At 46.2% G+C, this 25,037-nt stretch overlaps 3 protein-coding genes across 5 annotated transcripts; 2 read left to right on the plus strand and 1 right to left on the minus strand.

Moving 5' to 3' along the window:
- The first annotated feature begins 467 nt into the window (after positions 1–467).
- On the plus strand, positions 468–13,283 carry rspo3 (R-spondin 3). Its single transcript, XM_036539019.1, has 6 exons — positions 468–1,295; positions 5,914–6,105; positions 6,626–6,769; positions 7,046–7,192; positions 7,416–7,601; positions 12,382–13,283. Exons 1-6 carry the CDS (start codon positions 1,202–1,204, stop codon positions 12,573–12,575), a joined length of 957 nt encoding a protein of 318 aa, XP_036394912.1. The 5' UTR covers positions 468–1,201; the 3' UTR covers positions 12,576–13,283.
- Positions 13,284–14,566: 1,283 nt separating this feature from the next.
- On the plus strand, positions 14,567–18,317 carry LOC118784648 (E3 ubiquitin-protein ligase rnf146-like). Of its 3 annotated transcripts, none has more exons than XM_036539003.1 (3): positions 14,567–14,759; positions 15,737–15,796; positions 16,156–18,317. In XM_036539003.1, exon 3 carries the CDS (start codon positions 16,157–16,159, stop codon positions 17,306–17,308), a length of 1,152 nt encoding a protein of 383 aa, XP_036394896.1. In that variant the 5' UTR covers positions 14,567–14,759; positions 15,737–15,796; position 16,156; the 3' UTR covers positions 17,309–18,317. The 3 variants fall into 3 exon arrangements, with proteins under 3 accessions (XP_036394896.1, XP_036394898.1, XP_036394897.1); XM_036539005.1 differs by lacking the exon at positions 14,567–14,759 and adding an exon at positions 14,769–14,949; XM_036539004.1 differs by lacking the exon at positions 14,567–14,759 and having other exon boundaries at positions 15,310–15,796.
- Positions 18,318–22,434: 4,117 nt separating this feature from the next.
- Positions 22,435–25,037, minus strand: echdc1 (enoyl CoA hydratase domain containing 1). The gene is made up of 5 exons (XM_036539687.1): positions 24,868–25,037; positions 24,542–24,684; positions 23,994–24,046; positions 23,565–23,645; positions 22,435–23,308 (listed from the first exon to the last, which is right to left on the minus strand). The coding sequence occupies exons 1-5, from the start codon at positions 24,905–24,907 to the stop codon at positions 22,900–22,902; spliced, it is 726 nt and encodes a 241-aa protein (XP_036395580.1). The 5' UTR covers positions 24,908–25,037; the 3' UTR covers positions 22,435–22,899.

Here is a 25,037-nt window from a genome sequence, read left to right on the forward strand (position 1 = left end):
GCACAGAATAAACACGACTTGCCTTGTTTCTGTCTGCTCTCTAGTACAATGTAATTGCACTCAAGTTTTTGTTTTCTTCCTGATTGTAATTACTGCAGTCCACAAACAACTTTTAAAACACAGTGGTTTACAATGGGAAACGTTTTAGGTTGCTCTTAAAAAGAGCGGTTATTAAAAGTTGGAAATGATTTAAATACTCACTTAAAATGTGTACTGCTTTTACAGTTGCTGTGTATTGAGAACAGGAATAAATAATTATTGTTTTAACACCTGAGACGGTATAACGGAAAGCAACATTTGCAAGGAAAATCATTACTTTCTTGTTCTTCGATAGACTCTGCCAAGAGGCCGGCGTTTAAAAGAAAAAAATCTTAAAGCTGTAGGTAGCGTGCAGTGTCTCTGACGTGGGGGGTTCGCCCTCTAAATAAACTTTCGAGATCGGAGAGCGCGAGAGAGAGACCGCAGTGCGCTCCAGTCATCAGAGAGAGTGAGCGAGTGCGCAAGAGGACGGAGAGGCTCAAGGCAGCGGGCTCAGTACTAACGCAGTACAGTCACCACACAGCTGGAGAGGATATCCAAGTGAAAGTACCGGCATCAAAAGGGGGCAATCAAAACAACAACAACAGATTTACAACTTCCGACCGACTACACCGACTTTCAGTGCTGTTCCTGTCTCAAGTCTCGGTTCAAACCTGAGAGATGCTGCGATGACTCGAGGACTTCCAACAAACTGAACATAGTGAAGTTGCCCTCATACCTGGACGAAAGTGTGGTAATCGGGGAGTACTGGAAAAGCGTCCTCCAAACTTAACATCCATGCCAATCTAATTTTGCCTTCTTTTGCTAGTTTTTTACATCTCAGTTTTCCCCCTTTGAATGTTGTTCCCCTCACTGTGGATGGTAAACTACAACAATTTAAATTTCTTTAATGGAATAAGGCTTTTTTCCGAGGATTGTCTCCTGAATTGGTCTCTCTCAGTGGCGCATTTGTGGATTTTCTTCAGGATGTTACTGCATAAGCGGCCCTGGTGTTATCGGGCCACTTTTCACCCCACTTCTCTTACGCCTGCTCAAAATTGGGGGTTCAGCTCCTCTTAGGAATAACAGTTTTGAAACACTCAAACAGCATCGCCGACAGATAAGCCCAGCCACAGCTTGCTCGGGGACATTGATATTGGTTAGACTCGCACACCAGGTTACTATGCAATTACAAGTGCTCTCCTTTGTTTTGTTCTTGCACTGTATGGAATACACTGACAGCCAGCAGCACGCCTCCAGGCACCGGCAACACAAGCGTAAGTACTCCAGAGCGCTCGGGCCGAGAGATGCTCGCGCGTTGGCCACCTGTTCTGCGTCTCGCCCCACTCTGTGACAGTGCTTTCGAACCCACAGAGAGGTATAGCCTGCAGGAGATAGTGACTATGAACGGTGTGCATGACAAGTCCGGATGATATACGTATCTGATGAGCAGATACGTATATCATATTCTTAAGATGTAACCATATTTTCAGCACGACAAAACTGAAAGAAATATTGATACGTGACGATGCGAGGAATTATGCGCTGTTGAGCAAGTCACACAATTCCAAGTTTTGTTTTTTTTTTTTTTTTTTTGTTTTGTTTTTTTTTATGACAGATCTGTGAACTTCGCCGGTCCTGTTCTACGAATTCCCTCTGCCCAGGTCTTTTATTTCTGGTTATGTTCATATGTGGGCATATAATTTTAATAAAACGCACAGACATGTTTGTTCAAACAGATTCGTGCACATTGCAAAATCACAATCATATGCATTATATGACAACACAATTTCAGTGTTTAAATTAGATCCTTAAAGTGAGTCGTATACTAAGCAACATTTTATATAAATTGCATCACAAGAAAGCTGAGGTAAAGCATCATTACCGAGGTCCAGCGCGACGCTGTGTGAAGTCTGCAGTGGCGACCGAGACAATGCAGGGGGTCTTTGTACACTTTCCGTTTGCAGTGTTTCGCACACTGTTTACAGTGCTCTAACAAAGCCGTGAACAACCTAAGTTCATCATTTCACACTATTTCAAACCTCGCACCTCTTCAACACTTTCCCCAACGCCGCTCATGTGGTAGTGATCACATTTACAGCGTCCTCTAGTGTAAATGGGGTACACCGCCAACGACTGATCTTTTCACTTCCAATTACAGCGCCCCAACAATATGCCCAATTACAAATTTGCAATATGTAAATAATGATTAATTTATTGTTTCAAATGTGGCAACGAACCTGTATGTACTCGTAGGGGTGAAGTTCTTCACCTATGTATATATTGCTCTTACAATCATTTTAAGATTCAGGAAAATGTTAAGTTCCAAGAAAGAGAAATAATCTATATCTGTTAGTATTATCATTACTTTTTAACTTTGATACTCGTGTTATTTTAGTGACTGATAATAAAATATACACCACTGCGTCACAGTGCCCACATTGTTAATTTAAAAAAAGCACGTCATTTTCACTCATTCAAAATCTTTTAGCCACAACAACCATTACTACCACAGTCCAAAAAAGTTGTTATGTCGACAGCTTTATTAAACAACTTCTCTTTCCGGCAGATGGGGACCACTAGCTGGCTAATTAGGCGATAGCGTGTGGTTAAGGGAGAGCATGCGCTTTGATATGGTCCGCGCAATGCTCAACGGACCGCGTTTGAACTGAAGTCAGTCAGGAATTAAACTAAAGCGCATTGTGCCGCCAATCGCGACTGCCCACAGACAGGACAGATATTGTGTTGTGGTTTGATTCAAAAACATTCAGGTTAGAAATATCTCAACTATCTGGCAACGATTTACACTCTCTTAAATTAAACAAAGACAACTTGCACAGGAGTAAATTCTGTACTCGAAGAATTCTATCGTTCCGTCTGAATAATCTTGGTTTCTTTGCCCATTTTATCGGACCACGTCCACGCCAACACCGTCAGAGCGTACACACCAAGGGAATGCGAACTCGTATTTTGTTTGTTTACAGTATCTGCTCTAAGACTATGACTGTGGTCTTGCGGCCTTGGCAAGGTAGAACCAGGCCAAACATTATCTGAGGCTAAGTATTCAGAGTGAATTACTTAAAGAAGGGTTAAAGTACAGGGGCTATGACCAGTGCTTTTCATTTAAAATTTACAAAGTTGAATTTCTGAATTGTTAAACATTCCAAGCATCACTCTACACCAAAAATAAAAGATGCTTTTGTAGAATTTGAGACATTGTGGATCATTTGGTGATGGATCATATGGGTGACAACACTAAATTGGCGGCCTTAAAGAATTCGGAAGTCATAGTTTCAAAGCGTAGGCAGGACACCTCTGTTGTACCCCTGAGTAAGGCGCTTTGCTGTATCCACCGACATCCTAAATTTCCACCTGAATAAAGGAATACAGGATTGATCACAATAAGACTAACCAGGCAGGGACCAGAGTGGTTAGTGACCACAAATGTTTTCTGCATATTTTTATTTATCTGTGCATACATATTCCTGGGAGCAATTACTTAGGTATGTTACATTCACTACAATTCCTTGAAGAATACTCTAAGCACAGGGCCGTAGTGTGTTGCCTCACTGTATTACTCTGGATCTTAATCTTTTTAATGTGGTTATCATTGTTCCCCTAACAATAGTAGCATTGTGATTCTTAGTCTTAGTCTTAGGCCTGGTGTGGGAAAGTTGTTTTCTATAAACTTGTCTCTAAAGTGGTGACAAACGGCAGGTGCAACTTGACTGAGCAGGCAAATCATCCACAGCTCTTGATCACTTGTCGTATGCACATAGATTATTCAAGCTGAATGATGTGAGATATAATAAGCCTGCCATGCCAAAAGACCCAGGTCTCCTGAAACAAGTACCCACTAACTGACAGCAGGGGGTGACATCACCTCCTGCATCAGCTTGTTGATCTGCACTGACACTGTCAGGGTATTGATTAATGAAGGATACTCTACATTTCTGAACTGCCATGGCATGAGGAGCTTTTTTTTCTAAGGTTATTTGAACACGGCGTTCCCGTTGCTCTGTTTTCGATCAGACCGCAGATATAGCAGTGTGAATTCCATCGTTTAACAGTTCAAAACTGCAGATCCTGGGGTGTACCTGATGTAAGAGAACATGGCAGGCTTGCAATGCGGTCAGAGTTCTGAGAGTTGGGAAATTTTGGCAGGAACACATGTGGGCAAATGGACTGCAGTTGTAAAGATCTTTCAGATATGTCAAACAGAACTTCGCTGATCTATTGCAAACTGGCAGCCTAGAGTGGAACAGGAAAAAAAAAACACCTACACACTGACACAGTCAGCCAGGGCTATACCTATAATACCATGGTTTGAATTTTGGATTCTGATTGGCCAAACAGGTTAGTATATAGTATATATATTTTCCTGTCAAAAATAAAAATAAGCAGTGTTTTGGCTGTTGATCAGACAGCAGTTTCAAAAATCGGTACAGCACCTTCTCTCACATACTGACCGACAATTTTGCAGTACCTTTGGATTACTACACCTGCAACACTGGCTTTTACAGAGCATCACAAGTGTTTTCAGCACGTTAAAAAACAGACCATACCAAAACCCCTGCAATTCTGACATATTTTTAATGAAATGCATACCTTTTATAGTGATTTTAAGTGTCCTCATTATGTTAAGTAGCATATTTAAGGCTTCACAACTACAACGCCTGCAAGGTAAATTCGAACTTTGGCCATAGCTACTGCAGGGAACATATTAAACTGGCAGCAAATTTTAGAATGAACGCAGATAAAGGCTAAGATTAATCGTATTATTGTAACCTGAACTAAATGCCCAAAACAAAAGATGGCATGAGTCATGACAGCTTCTGCGGCTGAGAGGGATGGTGATAAGTGAGGGTGCATGGGGCAGAGTGTCATAGGTGTAGGCGGAGAAGAGGAGAGTGTTGTGGTTGGAATCAGACCTGCCAGGGAAGCATACCTTCACAGCTCTACAACAGTGACCCCTGTAGGTTGGACTGAGCCTCAGCATTAAAAAAAGATCCTCAATCGCTATCCTCATTAAGATTACGCATAATTCTGTGCCTAATTTGAAAAGGAGAATCTACACTTAGGTGCTAATCAAAGTACAAGATTAGCGACATCCATATAAAACTGTGGTTTATTCAGGTATAAAACTGAGAATTGCAGCTCAAATTCTTAAGGAAATATCAAAAGTTATTTACAAGAACAAAGAGGTATATGACAGCCAGCTGACAAATATGCCCACAAATATGATAAACTGCTGAAATACTGACACTCAGCCTTTACTGGTTCTCTCTTCACAGAGGTAGTTGCTGCTCTAAGACATCTAAGAACTCTAAAGCTCGCATGGTTACAGTCCTTGTGCATCATCAAAAAAAAAAACGCCAATTCAAACAGTGAAGTCTGTTGACCTGCACTGTATCACTTCAGTCAAACTGAAAGTCAAGTTGTTCACTTCTGTATCCGAATTTTAAGAAAGAGAAATTGCATGAGAACTTGTCCTGCACTAATCTGAGGGCTTTTACATGTATGATTTATCTGGTTGTGTTTAACAGGTTATTTTTACTGGTAGGCTTTCTGTGTGTTGTTAGAAAGGTGTCTGGATTAATCTGTATTGAGAATGCAACACACATATTTATTAACTAACCTGCTATGCTGGCACTTGATGCTGATGCAAGAACCATAGATTTTCATCGATACCGTTTTACTGAAGCACCTCTATTTTATGTGTTTATTATCAGCAGTGTCTAAATCAAGCCCTCTGTCCTTCTAGCGTGTCCAGATCCCTGCTCCTTCCTCAACTCACGCCATCTCTCTCTCTCTCACACACACACACACACACACACACACACACACACTCTGCCACACACAGAAACGCTGAGCGGAGGTCCTCTTTCCTTGCAGAGACTCCTGGATTGAGCCCAGGCTGTCAGGGAGGGTGTCTGACCTGCTCAGATTACAATGGCTGCCTGTCCTGCAAACCCAAGCTCTTCATCTTCCTGGAGAGGAACGGGATGAGGCAGATCGGGGTGTGCCTGTCCTCCTGCCCCAATGGTTACTTTGGCACCCGCACCCCAGAGATAAACAAGTGTACAAGTAAGTCCTGCACTCTCAAAGCACCTGCTGTGTACATCTCATATATCACACTGAACACATCTGCTAAACACTCTTTACACACACTGAGCACCCTGGCTGGACAGATATCTTATGTCAAACTGAACACCCCCAACCAGGCATTCTTATGATATTAGACAGATCTGTCAAACACACATGACATATCAAAGTACACAGCACACTCACAAAACTGAACCCACTTGCCAAACCCTGCTGAGATATTCCATTGAATATACTTTAGACATAGAATTTAACATAACAGACATCATATTGATCATATCTCATATGTGCCACTGAACAGACCCCCAGAATTTATGATGACACATATCAGACCTGCAGTACACACAGCAGTGGTTCTAGAAGTGAATGATGATATATATATATATATCCTTCACTAATCACACAGCACTTATGCCCTTGATCTTTACACATCCCTGTCACATAGTGTGCGTGATGTCATTTGCGTGGGGGTGTAACTGTCAGTGTGTCCTCTGTCTTTCAGAGTGCAAGTCGGATTGTGACTCCTGTTTCAACAGGAACTTCTGCACGCGCTGCAAAGCGGGGTATTACTTACACCGGGGGAAGTGTCAGGAGAGCTGCCCTGAGGGGCTGGTGCCCAGCAGCACGCAGAGAGAGTGTGTACTCGGTAAGCGGCCCACCATGGTGGTGCGTGTGTGTGTGTAGTAGGACACACACACACATACACACACACACCTTATTTTATTGTTATTATTGATGTTGTTAGTTAATTCACAACCTCAGCCAGGGTATCTTTCATTGCTTATATTTGATGAGTGTGTTCTGCTGTATAGCTACATATTTTGAGTTGTCCAGCTACAAGCCCAGCTTCTTAATTGTCATACTATAATACTGTCTGTATGACATTCTGGTGAGTGACGTGCCTTTCGTCTGTCCCTCTCAGACTGCGCAGGGGAGTGTGAGACCTGTCTGAACACTGATACCTGCACCAAGTGCAGACCAGGTCTGTACCTCCTCCGTGGGAAGTGCCATTACGTGTGTCCCGAGGACTTCGAACCCAACGAGCAGCGCATGGAGTGCACTCCTCAAGGTGGGCACTGATACCTCGCGTGAGGTTGAACACTTACTGCTCTGTATGTCTATCATGACATAAATCATGTCTGAATTTGAAAAGGAAGGCCTTTCTGTAAGCTTCTAAGTAAAGACTCACTGAGACTCTCTTCCCACACCATCCCTTTTTATCTTTCTCTCTCTCTCTCTCTTTCTCTCTCTCTCTCTTTCGTTCTCTCTCCCTCTCCTCCTCCTCCTCTCAGTGCACTGTGAGGTGGGCGAGTGGAGCGAGTGGAGCCCCTGCTCTCGGAGAGGGAAGACGTGCGGATTCAAACGTGGCGAGGAGACGAGAACCCGGGAGATCCTGCAGGCCCCCTCCGCCCACAGCGACCCCTGCCCCACCACCTCCGAGATGCGCAAGTGCGTTGTGAAGAGGAAAAAATGTCCAGGTAATAACAGAACAGTTCTGATCTATGAACAGAATTCCCCAGCACGAAGCAATATTAAGATGGTGAAGTATACTACTTAGCATTCAAAATAATATACAATGCCCATTTCTCAGTCCAAATCGCTACCTTTCACTTTCTCTGGATGGTCATTGTTTGGAATTTGTAAGACTGAGATGCTCCTTTGACTTGCCATGCCCCATTCTGGGGAAGTTTCCAAACAACTTCCTTACCCATCACATAGTTCAATCCCACACTACAGCTCAACATTAACTGCAGTGCGTGAGGTCTCCACACTAATGCCTGTAGACGCGTAGAAGCGTATGGGCTCAGTCTCCATGTGAGTTCATATTAAAGTCCTGTTTGATTTTACTCTGGACTGGCACTGACCCTTTGATGTACTGGTGCCTTCCTTTGGGAGCCTGCCAGTACATTCATCCATGTTTCAAATGTATAAGACATCCCAATATCTCTGATCCTCTCTGGAGCATATAGTAGGTAATGCCTGCTGTTGTTTTGTTCTGTTACTATTATTTTTTTACAGAGCAGGCATTTCAGATTTTGAAACATTCACACCACTTGATTTCTCATAAACAGTAAATTGCGAGATTGTTTAACACAACAGAAGAAAACTATTTTCAAACTGATCCAAAGAAACCCAAAAAAAAACAAAAGCATTTCCTGAAAGAAGAATGATGAATATCCTGCGAGCCTGTGTTTACTGTCCCTGGTGTGTGATGGGGTGTGCAGCGTTAAACCGCAGACAGCTCACACAGCGAGAGCTGCCACCCAGCAGCTCACACAGGGGAGTTTTACTTTTACCATCCATTCCACTGGAGGGGCAGAACGACAACAAAACTGCAGCTGCCAGGCACCCCAACCTCTGCCCCTTACACACACACACACACACACACACACACACACACACACACACACACATCCACACGCATGCATGCACACACTCCCTCACCCCCCCCCCCCCCCCCCCCCCCGGGCGGTAATTTGCAAAGACAGCGCACTGGATAGTTTGTGTGTGTAATTTGGTCTGTGAAATGCGGCCTGCGCCTCTCTCTCCCCCGGAGTTGCCCCCCCCTCGCGCCCGCCAAAGAAAAACACGCCACCCGCCCCCGTCCTCCCCAGAGGGGCTCCGGCTGCTCGTGGAGGCTTAGCCTGGAGTCGGCGCGGTGCTGATCCGCTCGGGTCCGCAGCTGTGGGTGCGTGCTACAGACGAGCGGGCCCGGTTATCGACCTCACCCCCGGCGCGATTACCCAGAAGACCCGGCTTCTGAAACATCCACCCGGCGCTAATTATCTGCTCCAGCGCGCCCCGTCGTGTTTATGTTCCGTGTACACCGGGGGGGTCAGCACTCCGACCTCCACCGACGCGCAGTAATCCCAACCAGCTCCCTGTTACTGATACGCCCCCCACCCACCCCCCCCGCCGCTCCGACCCCCCTGACCCCCCCGACCCACACACCAGCGCGTATTTGTTGTTTCTCCTGCCAAGAGGCCCCCCTCTTTCTCCCTCGCGCTCTAGATTGTTGTTATTAGGGAAGTTTATACTCTGAACTATGTAACCCCCTCCCCAGCCCCGGCCGTGTCAATCAGAAGAGAGTCTATGGGTGTCCGTGCACCCGTCCCTGCCCTGTCCTGTTTTTTGACTGCGGCTCAAACACTCCAGCACACCCTCTCCATTGACCAGGCCTGACCTTCTACATCCGCTGTGTGCCGGGGGATACCCACCCAACACGCGCCCCCCCTACCCCCCGCGGCACGGCACCGCTTCCTCTGTGAGAGCCGCAGAGCTCGGGGAGCACGGGGGTGTAAATATTTACGCTTGTGTTCCGTCCCGCTGCCCTCTGCACCCTGTTTACACGGACTCTCCTAATTTGCTCTCCGATGCGTCGCTCCCCTATCTGCCCCCCACCCCCAGACCCCCCCCCCCCCAGGCTCCGGCCTCCCCGCTCTAAAAGAAAGCAGGCGTCCCGCGCCTTCAAAGCCCCCGGCATTCCTCTGGCGGGACAGGCCCCGGGTCTCTAATCCCAGCCTGGCTCCTAAAAAAGCCCCTCATGGGACGCTGCGCCTGTCAGGGAGGATGTGGTCTCATGTCATTAGCGTGATTGTGCACCCCCACCCCCCGTGCCTCCGCTCCAAAAAGCGACAAAACGGGCCACGTGTTGGTGGACCCGCCCCCCCCCTCCTGTCCCGAACCCCAAAACACCTTCCCCCCAGTTCCACAGTGCCTGTGTACATGGCCAGTTTGTTCAAGAGAGGAAGTGGGTTTACGTGATCTGCCTTCAGATTATCAACAACCAGCCTTCTTCTGCTTTCTCACACTTCTCCTCACTCCTCTCTCTTCCCCTCTTTTTATGCCTCTCTTTCTCCCCCTCTCTCTATGATCTAAAATAATCAGTTACAGATGACAGCTGTGTATTGCTGCAGGGTGGGGGTACTATTTTAGAGGTAGTTCCGTAGGCCCAGCTCCAGTGTGAATCTGCTGTACATTTAAAATGTGTGTATAGAGTTGCAGTCTGGTTCCAGAGGGATGATACTGTGACATGAAAACAATAAGGTATCTTTACAGATTCCTGTACAGAACAGAGCTACATGCAGATTCCCATAATTAATTTTTTTAACCCCCCGCCCCCCCAGCCATCCTTGACATGGTGTTTGTCCCTGCCATAGTGACCCAACGTCTAGGCATCCAGCAAAAGGTCTGTAAAAAGTGTCTCAGCTGGAGTGTTTTTTTCACCAGAGACATGTGCCCTGACTGTGAAACTGCTCTAATGAATGTCCATAGTTATCTGATCAGGGTCCACACCAGCCTGTCCCCAGTTATAGGAAATGCAGAGGCAATGACTAATCTGCTGACCTTGGAAAAACAGAACACAGGGCTGAATTTCCTGTAATCGGGCTAGCTCCAGTGTCAGTGAATAAGGTTCCCAGAATGCACTGCTCTCTCCACAATCCTTGTGTTGCCTGGTCTGCAGCTTCTTCTAATACAGGACCCCCCTTGACACACACACACACACACACACACACACACACACACACACACACACAGCTTTCAGGACCTCCTCTTACACACCACAATAAAACTGGTGATGAAACCACCCTCCCTGGGACCTGAGTCCCAACAGGCCGGGGGTGGAGCGTGAAGGCAGTGGGGGTTAAATAAACAACCCCCCCAGGTCTCCAGCCCCATACCCCCACAGCCACCATAAGAGCCAGCGCCAGTTGTGTCTTCTCACTGCCAACATTTCTCCCTGTTATTGCGGGAGGGCAGACTAAACACGTGTGGCGGACGGGCCACGGTATCGTGCAGGCCGGACCTGTGGAATGCGCGGGTCAGCGTGGGCTAGCGCGGGCGCGGCCCGATTACAGCCGGGAGCCACGCTGATTAATGAAGCTGACGGTGGGCCTACCCTCCGCAGTTACACAATCCCAACTGAGAAATAACACAGTTGACTATTTCTTTTCCCCATCTTTTGTTGTTGTTGTTGTTGTTATTTCGGTGTTATATTTTTTGTTATTTCTGATCCTCAGCTCAAAATGGGACATGATACTCACATTTTGAAATGATGCTGTAAGACCAGCTTTCTAACATCAACAAGCAGAGGTTATTTCGAGGCTTTCTATTTTTGACATATTCTGTATGCGACAAATGTGATTGCTCCATGCCAGTGCAGCTGGAGAAGTTTCACAGGGTCTAGCACATACGTGCACACAGCTCAAGAGTGTCCCCTGGTGGCTAAATCTACATAAACAAGCTCACCGTATCTGAACAGACAGCATAATTGAAGAGGGTTTTAACTACACTACACATTTAATGAATAACCTTTTCTTCCCTCATACAAGTAGCCAAATACAGCTGAAGCAATAATTTATGGTGGAAAGACAGTTTATTTTACTAACATGAAGGGAATTTGTATTGTTTTGTTCAATTATGTGCAAGTAGCATAGAAATAATGAAAAAAACCCCATACAAAGACTTGTGCTAATCCAGTTTTGTGGGTGTGCAGTGCTGTATAGTCAAGTACCAAATGCCCTGTTGGCAGAAACTTTTCTTCCTCACCCACATCGGGCTTAAGTTACTGTCACTCCACTCTGAATGAAATGTGTTGATTCTCCACAGTGTGCATGACGCAAATGTGACGTAAATGTGACATTTCCTTAGAGGGGCTGCCCAGACTCGGAGCGAGGCTGGCAATCGCTTGGTTCCAGAGAGAAAATCCAGGAGATGAGACAGAACAGAAGATGATAAAAACAAAACAAAATATAGCAAATGTAAATCAGGCATCTGGACTATGTCCTCAGCCGCCAACAGCAGGGGGACATACTGTATCCTCTGACTACCTTACACTAGCTGTGTTTCCATGGCTACAGCCCACACCTTTCCCAGAGTAATGTGCATAAATATCGGAGAGATGGGCAGCATAACATTTACTGTCACAACTGAAGAAAGCTCTTTAAGGTACTGAGGCTGTTGCCTCTGTTTCAAAAGACACTGCCTGAAAGAGCTGAGACTCTAATGTCCTATGAGAGGATTGAACTGGCCCTGTGGTGGTAGGTCAGAGCCCTGAATTGGTATCCATAAGAGTTTTAGGTTTGAGTCTTGAGCGAGGCAGTGCTGCTGTGTTCCAAGGCATGGTACCACATCTGCCTCCATCTGTTCAGATGAGCTGAGAAAGCTGGGAAATGGAGCAAGAAAACTGCTGTGTCTATGAGAGATTCTGGGCAAAACCTGATTCTTAAAAAACCTCTGTATCTGTCTGTGCTGCAGGGAGGCGGAGAGGTGAGCGGAGACACCGGAACAACAGGAAGGAGAAGGAGTCCCAGGACAGCTGGCAGGAGAGAGAGAGGGAGAGGGAGGTGGGGGACCGCGAGGATGCTGAGAACAGGAACAAGACAGAGCACCGGCGCTCCAGAGGCCAGGACAGAGACCTGACCTCGCCAGCAGGGGGCACTGCGCACTAATGGCCTTCTGGACCCCCTTACCCCCCCTCACACCCTCACTCTGGGGGTGCTGCTGCTACCTGTATGTTTTGAATATAGACTGTATATTCACATGAGAAGAGGGGCGCCCGACATTTGGTGGCCAGCACTGAGGTCACCCCCCTCCAGACTGGCCCCGCCCCCTCCCCTTTTTCCTTCCCTTCCTCCAGTCCGGACGGCAAATCAGAGAGAGAGAAAATCCCGCTATTGTGATTGGCCAGGACTGCACAGAGTGGATCGGGACTCTGGGGAGCGGAACTCGGATCTTCCAGGATGAGCTTGTCATGCTTGTTAAAGCTGTTATTTAAAGGGGCTAGGTGCAGCGTCGCGTTGAGGCTTGAATGTAGGTTTTCGTGACATTACGTAGAGTTGTTGTTTAGACATCTATAACGATTTCAGAGTAAATTAAAAAACAGAGCATGCTCAATGGCATCATCAACATCATCTACAGAGGAGAACAGATTCTAGGACTGCATGTGGATTGATGTATATGTGTATGAGGTAATAGAAAAGTGGTTGTTTTTTTTATTTCATGAACAAGATGGAGGCACACAGTGCTTCTCCCAGTGTCTTTTTGTATTTCATCTTTGTTCAGTTGCTCTCGAGCAAGGAGCTTGGTTGCCTTTCATTATCAATAGGTTCTGTGCTTTCAGTGATGCCACCTGACCAGAAAAGCCAGTGAACAATTCAAAGCACCTGTATGTCAAATAAACTATATTGGATTTGTATGTTTTTATTTTTATTCCCCTGTTTTGGCGCAAATGATTGTGTTATCACTGTGAGCTGAAATGCTGTATTCACCTCGGGTTTATGTGTTAGATTAAACCCATACACACGTGAACGTGGACACATTCACCCACACACACACGCAAGTGCATCAACATGATATGGCTCAGAGAGCAACGGATAAATATAGGAATTTTGTAACGTGTGCTCTTCTTCATAGATGTTATATTTATCCAACAAGATTATCTGCTCTATTGCCTTCTCTGGTCAAAATTTTAAAAGGTTACGTTTTTGGGTATGTATGAAAAAGTGCGTACAAATTTTGAGAATTCTGCTATCCTCCTCCAGTTGATGACACAAGATGGCCTTACTACCAGACAGCTTGTCATTTAAGTGAATGGAGAAATTCGAAATGCTGTCGGAAACCGCTCTTCCACGTATAGCTTTATAACCACTTGACTCGTCGGGTGAAAAATATATAAAAACATCTAGAAACGTGCTGCGAAAATGTGTCTGTACATGGGTGATGATCTACTTGTCGCTCAGCTTGTAGATCGAGTGATAAGGTCGGCAACTTAAAACGAAAAGGACATGAGATATAACACTCATTGCCTTTCAATGGAGGAAAAATGAGAGAAGAAGACCTACTTTGAATTTGATTTGTAAATTGTCACCGCACGCAAACCGTACACAGACTCACAATACCCGAAATCAATTAAATACTACATTTTACAAGGATTAGGGCATCTGCTCTTAACAAAAAAAAGTTGGGAATGTGGTGTCATAAAATAGAATGATTAAGACAGAAACATTTGGCAGCAGCAATGACACAACAAGAATAACAAAAAGTTGCTTATCGATGGTCGTTCTGTCTAAGGAGAGAGGTTGGGGGACTCTGTCACGGGTAATACTAAACCACCGCCCCCACCCAGACACCCAAGCAACACTCGCCATTCCCGGAGACTATCAGGAACGTGTTATCAACTGTTTTAAATAGCTCATCGAATAGCCTACGCAATGAAAGTGCATCAGAAACAGTCTTTTTTTAAGCGTTGGAAAAGACACACTGTGATAACCCCTTTCTACACATGCACTCATATTCCCAATGTCCCATGAACTTTTCCAAAAGTTACTTATTACTGCCTAGAGGTATATACATATATCTTGCATACATTGTATTGCTTTATTTGAATTGCCTCTGTCTTAGCTAGAGAATTGTGTGTTCACTTAATTGTACATGTGGGGTGTTAAGGTATATTCAGTTAATGTTAAATATTAAGCACATTGTTCACTACCACCAGCATCCGGAGTGCTCCTCAACAAAATTTGTAGCTGCGTGCCTACGCAGAAGACGCACCCTCTGCACGTCATGACGCTCCGGATGATGCGTAGGACTCCGTCTTTGGTGTTTTGTGAAGGAGCTAAAAAAACAGAGCGCTGGTGAGTAATTTAACGAATCCTTAAATAAGGCGATATTAATGAATTCGTGAACCGGTCGGCAAAGCAAAACCTAACTGAGGAGTGTGCGGCCGATGACAACGGAGTCCGGGTCCGGAGCATTGGAAAACGCCCTGGTGGAAGCGGTTTCCTAAACTGCGATGGCAGTCAGCCTTTCCTAGTCACACAACAGGTCTCATTGTTATGGTTGTGCCTGAAAGCCAGTGCTTCTTCTGCGTCTGTGTAATAGTCGTGATTGTGCCGCGACGCTTCATCAGCTCCATCTTCTTCCTCGGACTTTGGATCTAATCGAAGCCTGTTCGGATTTCGCTATTATTCACGGGGTCGAAGTATCTCGGCCCTCTGTTTACTGCCTAGCAAGCGACCGCTCTTCAAGCTAGTTGGCAAGCTCACTGTCAAACGGAGGTTGTATAGCAACAAAGACACGGGGGCATGAATGCCAACACACACCGACGTCGACCTGTAAACTCTAATTGCACGTTTGTTTTCTGATTAATTTATAGCTGTATATTTAACTTAGTTGCGCGTTGTGTCGTGCGTTTAAACATGCTGGCAATGTTGCGCTATCTGGGCGTCAGCGACGTTAGTGTTGCTGGGCATTTCCTTTGTTGCTCACTGTCAGAATTTGTATCGCGTTGAACAAAGAATACCGCTGCTGCTTCTTTCAGTTACCTTGCGTTTGAAAACAGAATTGGCATGGCAACTGCTGGAAATGATTGCGCACGTTGTTTCCTTTCTGGTCAAAAAGAATTTCATCACTGACACCCTTGAATATGTTGACTAGCCAGGGAACTTTGAATGATTTTTCACCCATTTAATCTTTTCCTGCCCTGAATTTATTTTGTCGGGTGACGGAATTCACGGATTATGTTTCATCATATGTATAGAAAGAAAAGGGGTCTTTTCATGGACATGGTTATTCACCCTTTGAATATTGAATCCGTCTTTTCTTTTGTCAGAGAGAAATCCGAGAAAGCAACACAACTCCCGATGATACAGCTGTATTAGCCGACAACGCAGTAAGTACTCTCTATTGTGTACTTCGAGATACAAGGAGGTACCTTCGAATTACGGACCTGTAAGTTGACGCGAGGATCAGGTGTAAGCGGCAGCTCTTCGCGGCAAACATGTCTTTATATAGATGAAAGCTCCGAAATATATATTCATCTCATATGTCTTCTCAGCTTTTTTTACCAATTAATTTCTTTGGAAAAGCCAGTGCATGAACCTCCCTTTTGAATTTACACAGTCGTCTTTTTATAAATTGGTTATTACAGAATCCTGCCTGTGACTGTTCTCACAGTCATGACTGTAGTCATTATTATTACGGTGAGACTATGTGTGTGACTCTGTTCCCCCCACCACCCCGCTCCTATAGGATGGCTAGCTGTGGCGAGGTCAACCACTCTGTGGGCATGCTCCCCTCTGGGAGGAAGGGGGGTGGCGAGGCGTGTACAGGCTCCTCCCCCACCCTGGCGGTGCCGGAGTGCGCCATCTGCCTGCAGAGCTGCGTGCACCCGGTGCGTCTGCCCTGCAGCCACATCTTCTGCTTCCTGTGCGTGAAGGGCGCGTCCTGGCAGAGCAAGCGCTGCGCCCTCTGCCGGCAGGAGATCCCCGAGGACTTCCTGGAGCGGCCCACGCTGCTGTCGCCCGAGGAGCTGAAGGCGGCGGGGCGGGGCTCCGGCGACCACGCCTGGTACTACGAGGGCCGCAACGGCTGGTGGCAGTACGACGAGCGCACCAGCCGCGAGCTGGAGGACGCCTTCTCCAAGGGCAAGCGGAACACGGAGATGCTGATCGCCGGCTTCCTGTACGTGGCCGACCTGGAGAACATGGTGCAGTACCGGCGCAACGAGCACGGCCGGCGGCGCCGGATGAAGCGGGACGTGGTGGACATCCCCAAAAAGGGGGTGGCGGGGCTGCGGCTGGACATGGAGGCCGCGCCGGCGGGGGCGCAGGCCGCGGCGGGCCGTGAGAGCTCGGCCGATGGGGCGGACGCCGCGGGGTCGCAGGTCGCTGGCAACCCCGCTCAGACCGCCGCCCCGGTCCGGCCCCCCGTCTCCCTCGGAGGTCAGCCCGCCAGCCCCTCCACGCCATCGCCTGACACCAGCACCTCCTTGGAGAGCTCCCTTGCCCGGCTACAGATAAGCCACCCGGCCGGGCGAGACCGGAGCAGGAATGGGGAGGGCGAGGAGGAGGGTGGCGAGGCCACGCCCTCCAGGGGTTCCTCCGCCCCAAATACCTCTGTGGACGAGTCAGAGTCTGGGAGCAGCAGCCTGGAAGAGGAGGAGGAGGAGGAGGAGGAAGATATTGAGGAGGAAGATGAGGAGGAAGAGGGTGCGCGGGCGGAGGGGACACAGAACAGGCACAGACTGCTGCTGCAGGAGCGGATGCGGTTGAGGGAGAGCCATGTGGACAGATCGCCCCCTGGTGGCAAATCCTCCAGTGGCAGCGGCAGCGGCAGCGGCAGCAGCAGTAGTAGTGTGAGGTCAAGACGACCGGATGGGCAGTGCACAGTGACTGAAGTGTGACCTCTGACCCGGGGTCAAAATGCACCATCCATGGGATCTCAGCCAACATTGCACTCAACAAGCTAAACAGCATTTTCTGCGGCTGCCTTCATTTGGCTTTGTGAAAGGCCCTTCTGTAAGATAAAAACAAACATCCACAGGACGCTACATCTCATACAGATAATGGAAGAAAGGAACATGAATAGAATGTCCAGCTCCTATAGATACAAAAGTGAGCAAACTACCAAACTATTTTGCCATGCAAAATTAGAATGGGGAGTGAATAATGTAAAAATAATAGCAAACATTCTGTTTGCACTCTTTTTTTTCTATTACTCCTGATGTGCACTGCCTGTGATAAAAATAAACTGAAGAAAGGAACCGGAGGGCTGTTCGAGTCAAATGATCTTTTGAAGGAACACTGCAGAATGTGGTCCTTTGGAAAAATCTTGGTTGTTACGCCTGATTTGGTCAGATGTTTTTTTTTTGACTACTGTTCTCTATCAGAAATTGCTCTTTCTGTCAGGAATTAATTATTTTGGGCTATTCCCCTTTCCCCAGTTGAGCCCCAAATAAATATTATAAATTGGTGTGTTTCATAGGTGAAGCATGGTCTTTGGGTGTTGGATTCATACTTCATCTTAATATGCTAGTCTGTATCATAACTTGTGCATGTGCTGTTGTAAGAGAAGGGTACTAAACACTACTAGGGGAGAGACCTGCAGTTTTGGTTTTAGATATTAGTTTGAAAAACCTTTCTTTCTTTAGTTTTAAACTGTTTTGTGTGCTGGCAGACTGGTGACAGTGTCGAGACAGCAGATGTGGTAAACACAACCATTCTGCGGAAGCTGGGCGTGTCTCATGGATTTTGAAGTTAATCATTTTATGTTTCTCAAGAAACAACATCCTCATATGTCCCCATTCTAGTCTTTCAATCTGTAAAAAAAATCTTTTTTCTGTATTTTTGCTTTCTTGTAATATTTTGTTACAGGATTTGTAAATTGAAAATAAAGTATGTGTCAACTGATCAACCCCAAATAAAGAAGATCTCTGGCTTCTTTAAGCATTTGACTCACATACAGCTGTTCCACTGGGCTGTTTAAAAGCACATAGAGAATAATCTCACCATCAAATGGCTGAAGTTAAAGGAAGGATCAGGAAGGTCTCCTTTAACAGGTTCTCTGGGGAGTTTCTGTGAATTGCGGTTTCCCACCTTCTTGCTTGTACATAGCAGTGGGGCGGAGTTTGCTCTTCAGAGGTGCTGGGTTGCATCTTGTGTTTCTTGGCCTTGGTGACAGTACATATCTCCTGCATGTCTTGCTGTGTGGATTAATTTTCAGATTTATCAAAGTACAGCAAATGATTCAATCTCTCCCAAGCATTGTGATACATACTAGAAACCATTTTCAGGGCAGGAGGTACCAACAAGGAGTAAGTATTAAACTAGGTTAATTCAAGGATTATATGTTATCTAGTCATGCTGCAACAATCTTTGAACCTGGTTTAAATCAGCCTTAATTTAACTGTAATGGATTTTTTGTGCTTAAACCTGGATTAATTATAATTTTCTTGTACCAGTTGGTAATTATCTTGTTGCGCCAAAATCAATTGACATTCCGAGGAGGGATTCATTTTAAACTGTCTCTTGAGGTGTGGTTTAACTTAATTATTTTGAATTTACTTGTAGGAGTTCCTTAATCACAGTGGCTATAAAATTACACCTATCCACAAAGGTAGACCTATGTTGAATTTCAAGTCCGGACATATGTTGTCCATACAGTCAAATACAGCCAGCAGGATAAATGGAAAGAGTTAAGAGTGTTAGCTAAAGAGTTGGCCAATCGAAAGTATTGTAATCAGTGAATGAATGAATGAACCAGTGAACATGCAAATAAGCCTCAGGTGGGTGTGAATGCGATGACCAAAGGGACAAGAAAGCAAGAAAGCACATAACCTCAGGTGAGAAAGGCGAGAGTGGCCTTAATTTGCACTGTTCCACACAGACCTTTTTCATACCTTTATTTAATGCATTTATTGTCTTTGAGGGGCCATTTTGCCTTTTGTTTGGCTGTGGTAGTTTGTTTTCTTCCATTAGTACAGTGCTGTAATGGTTTTATCTGTGAAGGATTTTGTTGTAGCAAGCTTTTCTTTCTGTGAAGGTTTCATTGCTGGGATGGTTTCTGATATTTATTTCCTCCTCCCTGGCATGGCCTCCTGCAGTTGACCACAAGGGTAAATTTTAGGCCCACACCATAAGCAGAGAGTGTGTTCTTAGGTTCCTAGTTTGAATTATGCAGCACCTAGCAAATGCTGTCGTGAAGTGACAGAGAACATTTTATGCTGCATGAATTCAGCTGGAGATGACAGTGTGCCTCATGCTGTGTAAAGCACTGCTGTCTCCTGCCGTGCACTTTCATGGAGTTACACCTGAAAACAAAGGCCACGTTCTTGCATCAGCTCATCTGTCTTGGAAGCAGCTGCTTTAGTCAGCAGTGCCTTGAGCATGTGCCTCATGTTTAAAGTGGTAAGAGAAGAGCCTCATGTTCCCGTCCAATCACTTTTCAAGGGAAAAACGTTCACTCTGAACCAAAAACCAGTTTCCTTAATTCCTCCTTTTTCCCTTTGTAGAACACATGGTTAAGGTCTGAACCATGATTGGTCACCTATGGTTCCTTTTTTTTTTACCACCCCCAGATGTACAACATTGCTTTGCACAGTATAGTCATGGAATTACCTTGAACAACCTGTAATCTGACTTTGTTTCACATACAACACAGCCAAAGCGTCTTTTTGTTTTTGACACCCCATCCAAGTTAGTACTAAACTCAACCACAGAAATGGAGAGAATTCCAATTCCTCTTCCAATATCAAACTCAAGTCAAGGTCACATGGCAAACCATGCACTTTGCTGTTTTCTCTTGACATGCTGGCAGGGTTTACAGTGGCTGGGTTTTTCAAGAGAGGTGGCCTCTGCTGTTACGGACACATAGTTTATGGGTGCAAATGTGTTTTCAGTTTATTCTTTGATTAGTGAGGTCCTCATTGGGCCCTTATTTGTTAAACCAGTTCACGCCCTGGGTTTCTAGGTAGCGGTGTCCTTGCATTGTGAGTAGATTTATCAACCTTTGCTTTCACTAACTCTATGGATGATATATGCGGTGACCTACTCCGGTTTATTGTCATATTCCCCTCTGGTGTGTGTAAATTGGGTTACGGGGTTTCCCTTTCATCCATAATGGATAATTGCTATTTCATCGCTGTATAAGTTTTGTCATAGTGAATAGTTAATGAAGTGTGCTCTCTCAGGCTCTCGCAGTGTCCTACCGCTTCTCCACGCGGCCTGGTTTTATATTCCAGGCACACGCCGTCTCTGCGGAAGCTGCACCCAACGCATTGTCTCCAGCTGACTGTGGGACCAATGCCCGCTGGAGTGGCAGAGATTGGCTGACATTTGCGGGCAGCGGGGCAGCAGACAAAAGCCCTGGCGTACAGTACCCGTCCTCCTGGCTCCACCACTCCCGCGGGCATTGCCCTGGCCTTTTCACACTGTGGGCACTGCCCTCCAAAGAGTGGGGCGCATCCGAACCACTGCAGCACAAAGGGTGCTCCCAACAATGTAATTTTAAGTATGACTCTGTAGCCCTCCGTAGCATTTGAAAAATGCTATTGGTGACAGTCATATGAATAAGATGGCTGTTGTGAGGTGTTTAGTTTTGCTGCGATTTGGGTTTCTGATTTTGGAAAGCGTGTACCGAATGAGGCACACAGCGTGACTCACTATACCTGGCAACAGTAAATGCATCCGTCCCGCCGGATCTAAAAAGCCTTTTCATCACTGCGCCCATTCACACAAACTGTGACTCAGGCTATGAAGTCATTTAGCTTGAGAACACTACACAGATTCATCCTCTGCAGAAAGGTGGAGGTGGTAGCATTGTGATATGTTTTCACTTTCTATATTTGTGGGGGGGGGGTTAATCCTCCCACTTCAGAGACTTCATGGAATGTCTCAGGGTATCGTCTGTAAAAACAGTAAGAGCTGACAAGACGTATGGTTAAAACTCCACCAGAGCAACAATGCGTGTTTTGTTTGCAGCAATATGGCAGACCCGTTCGGAGACCTTGGCTAGTCTGGTCTTTTGGCACTGCCTCCACAGTAGCATAATCTCACCCCATGGGGTAGCAACAAGACGTGACAGTGATACTAAGTAGGAGATTCTGAAATATGAATATTCTGTAATTCCCCCCCCCCCCCCCCCCCCGCAGAGCGCGTTTTGAACACAAATGTCCCTCTCAAGTGAAATCCTTATCTGAGAGATTATCTTCTCTCCTCTGTGGTCCGTGTCGGCAATAGAAATCGCTGACTGCTGAACGACAAAGAGAAAATAAGTGATTGAGGCCAGTGGCATTGCCACTGACTGCACAGCTCAAATCTTCCAGAACAGAAGACGAGGTTTTTACACTCCTGAAGAATACAGCTATAACGCTGGTGTTTTGACTCCACGTTGGACTGTGATTGCCAGTTTCATTCCCTGGTTGGCCACTTCTATTGTACCCTTGGGCAAGGTACTTAACCTGAACTGCCTCAGCTGTATAAATGGACAATGTGAAATTTGTAAGCGATGTAAATCGCACTGGATGGGAGCATTTGATGAGCAAATGTAAAGCAATAATATTCTAAGCAAACAGAATAAGCCAGGTACTTCTAGTGTCTAAAACCAAGAAACAACTGATTTGGAACTTGTAACATTACACTTGACATTTTAGAATTGTCCTTCTGTTTCTCCAAAAAGTCAAGTCTCAGTCCACTCTCCTGTGTCCTACGTGGGGAAACTGAAATGACCAATTACTTTTAATGTTTGACGTCATTCACTGACCCTCCTGCTCACCACAATCTAACATCTGTCTTCTGAGAAATCCTCTTACCCGATTACATTACATTAAATTGCAATTTTACTTGATGGCATTACATCACCATTTTGCAAATTTGATTACATTATCGTTATATTACATTACATTTTTGAACTTATCAGATTCACAGAGACATAAAACACACTATTTAAAAACTTGGTGCATCTTGAGTGTAGCAGTTCCATGGATGCACCTTGCTCAGGAGCATCTCAGCAATGCTCCATCTTGGACTGTGTACCTAACACAAGAGTGAGAAACTCCAACAGGTGCCACTAGTGGCCTGAAGACAGACACTCCACGGTTAATGCAATGTGAATTGTGTACACTGGCACAGTACTGCATCTTCAGTGTAGATGAACCCTGTTAATATTCCCATGGCTGTGTAGACATTAGCAGGGATAACAGGCTGGTTGTGGTTTTTGTTAAGGTTCAACTGCAGCAAGAACATGAGAAACATGAAGTGGGTTGCAGATGGAAGGCAAATCACTAAGGCCAACCTGTAGTTCATCTTCAGTGTGTCTGTATGGTGTCCGTACGACTGGAATTTCTTTACCACCAAGACCTCGGTAGAACGTTAGCAGCAGAGCCGAATTACTCACATTCAATGGTGTGTGTCTGTCTCCACCATGCCTGTCCCTGCAGGGCAGTAGGTTTACAGTTATTATGTGTCATGATTTTGCTGCTCTTTGTCCAGTTCACAATCACTTATGTTTGGGCTTGCGGGCCAAGGCCTCAAGGTTGGCAGGCCCACCCCAGACGGTTCCAAATACATCTTTTTCAGTTCTCAGGGCATCCTCCAGGGGGAGCTCTCTCCCCGACAGCACCACCTTCTTCACTGCTCTGATCACTGGGGCGGGGCCTTTGGTGAAAGCACTCAGCCACTTCTCTGCCTCACCCAGAGCTGTGCTCTCCCCAGACTGAGGGGTCACGGTGCCATCTGACAGACCGATCCGTTCGCCGTAATCCGTATCCACCTTCCTGGCGCCGGCCAGCACCTTAAGGGCGTTCTGGCTGCCCACGATGCGTACGAGTCGGGCAGCACCACCCCAGCCAGGCACCAGGCCCATGTGCTTGTGAACAAACTGGATCTCGCTGCCCTGCGTCATCAGTCTGCTCAAAGACAAAAAACACCCATGTGTTATATGAAGTAAAATGTAATTATATACATCATTATTTGCTTGGCAGACAGCCATATCCAAGGCAACCCGTATATAAAAAAATAGATCAATTTAAAACGGCCAAAGAACTTGAAACTTTACGTTACAAGCTCAAATTGTGAACCACTACACCATAATACTTGCCTGTTGTTTTATTTTGTGCAAAGTCACTCTTGAGAAGTGTGGGGTTAAAGATAGACCTTCCTTACCTGAAGTCGCAGGCAGTGGTGAGCTCAGACCCGCCTCCCAGTGCCCTCCCCTCCACGAGTGCAACAGAGATGAGAGGCAGCCTGTGCTGGGAGAACAGCTGTGTTAACACAGGTGTGCCAGCACCTGACAGACATTAATACAGGTGTGCAAGTGTCTGAGACACATTAATACAGGCATGTCAGTATGTTCTTACTACAGGTGTTGTATGTATGTATGGTTTTGATGATACAAAAGTCATTTCAGGTTTATACTGTCCACTATTATCTGCCTTTTCTGATGCTGTCAGTATATCTGAACCATAGTATATGGTAATGACTATGTGATGATACCAGATGCATTTGGGAGGAACAAACCTCATTGTGAGTCGGTGTGGAGAGACAAGCATTCTCTCAGTCCATGGGCTGTGGTGTGTGGGGCATGTCCCTTACCTGAGCAGCCTGGTCAGCACGTTCTGCATAAACATGCACATCTTCATCCCGTCCTGACAGCCATGCAGCAGTGTGACCATCAGGGGTAGGTGTAACAAGAGGGAAAACAGAGAAAGTCAGACCAGCAGTCAGCCTACACAGGAGCGGCAAATTTAGAAATAAGCCCTTCAAATAGGCTCAAGCAATGACTTTTTATGCTTTGAAGAGAAGTGGTTTAACCAGGAAAACGGTTCTATTGTCAGGAATGTACTTCCTCTCTACATGTCTGTGTGAATGTACTTAATATTTAGATTTGCCCTCAGTCAGTTGATGCTCCTAAACAGAGCAACTCACAAAGTAAGGTACAAAAGTCCATCGCTTTAAGTCACAGTAACAAAGGAGACACCACATATAAACCTATCCATTGCTAATCTCCCACACTATGTCTGTGGGCGTCTCCCGCTTGCCACCATCTATGCAAAGGAATGTACCTGAACCTGTTTGGGATGCCTCTGATTTCACTTTGTTTGGTCAGTGAAACGCGTGCTGAAGGCTGGTGCAAGCCTTACCTGGGGGTTGGATATGGCCCTGACTGCGTTCAGGTCCGACCCAGAGCAGAAAGTCCCAGCAGCGCCGTGGAGGATGAGACCCTTCCCCTCGGTCCACTCCTCCAGCTGAGTCACACGGTCCTGCAGCTCCAGCATCATGGTACCTGAAAAAGGAGGTTGGAGAGAGCGAGAGGTTCTCACTGAACCATGAGACTGCTGACAGAAGGGTTCTTACACACTACTGTGTCTAGTGTGAAGCGGAGCTCAGAACAAAAGTGTGGAGCAGTGGTCAGCTGTGGAGGATCCCAGGTGCACTGGCATTGTAATGGGTTGCTGTGCTCCTGTACCTGTGAAAGCATTCATGCGAGCTGGGTTGTTGATGGTCATCAGTGCAATCCCAGACTCCTGTTTGACCAAGTCAATTGACCCCCCAGGAAAGGCCTGCAGCTTCTCCCGGATCTCTTCCTCCCGGAATCCACAGGCCCCACTGTACACAGCCCCACCTCGTCGAATGGGT

This window comes from Megalops cyprinoides, chromosome 10 (genome assembly GCF_013368585.1).
Source record: "Megalops cyprinoides isolate fMegCyp1 chromosome 10, fMegCyp1.pri, whole genome shotgun sequence".
NCBI lineage: Eukaryota > Metazoa > Chordata > Actinopteri > Elopiformes > Megalopidae > Megalops > Megalops cyprinoides.

Excerpts from the sequence above, each read along its gene's own strand:
- rspo3 (XM_036539019.1), top strand. The coding sequence starts at position 1,202 with ATGCAATTACAAGTGCTCTCCTTTGTTTTGTTCTTGCACTGTATGGAA. Across the intron at positions 6,106-6,625 it reads AGAGATAAACAAGTGTACAA|AGTGCAAGTCGGATTGTGAC; the intron begins GTAAGTCCTGCA and ends TCTGTCTTTCAG. Across the intron at positions 6,770-7,045 it reads GCAGAGAGAGTGTGTACTCG|ACTGCGCAGGGGAGTGTGAG; the intron begins GTAAGCGGCCCA and ends TGTCCCTCTCAG.
- LOC118784648 (XM_036539003.1), top strand. The coding sequence starts at position 16,157 with ATGGCTAGCTGTGGCGAGGTCAACCACTCTGTGGGCATGCTCCCCTCT.
- echdc1 (XM_036539687.1), bottom strand. The coding sequence starts at position 24,907 with ATGACCATCAACAACCCAGCTCGCATGAATGCTTTCACAG. Across the intron at positions 24,685-24,867 it reads TCGCATGAATGCTTTCACAG|GTACCATGATGCTGGAGCTG; the intron begins GTACAGGAGCAC and ends CTCCTTTTTCAG. Across the intron at positions 23,646-23,993 it reads GTGCTGACCAGGCTGCTCAG|GCTGCCTCTCATCTCTGTTG; the intron begins GTAAGGGACATG and ends CTCCCAGCACAG.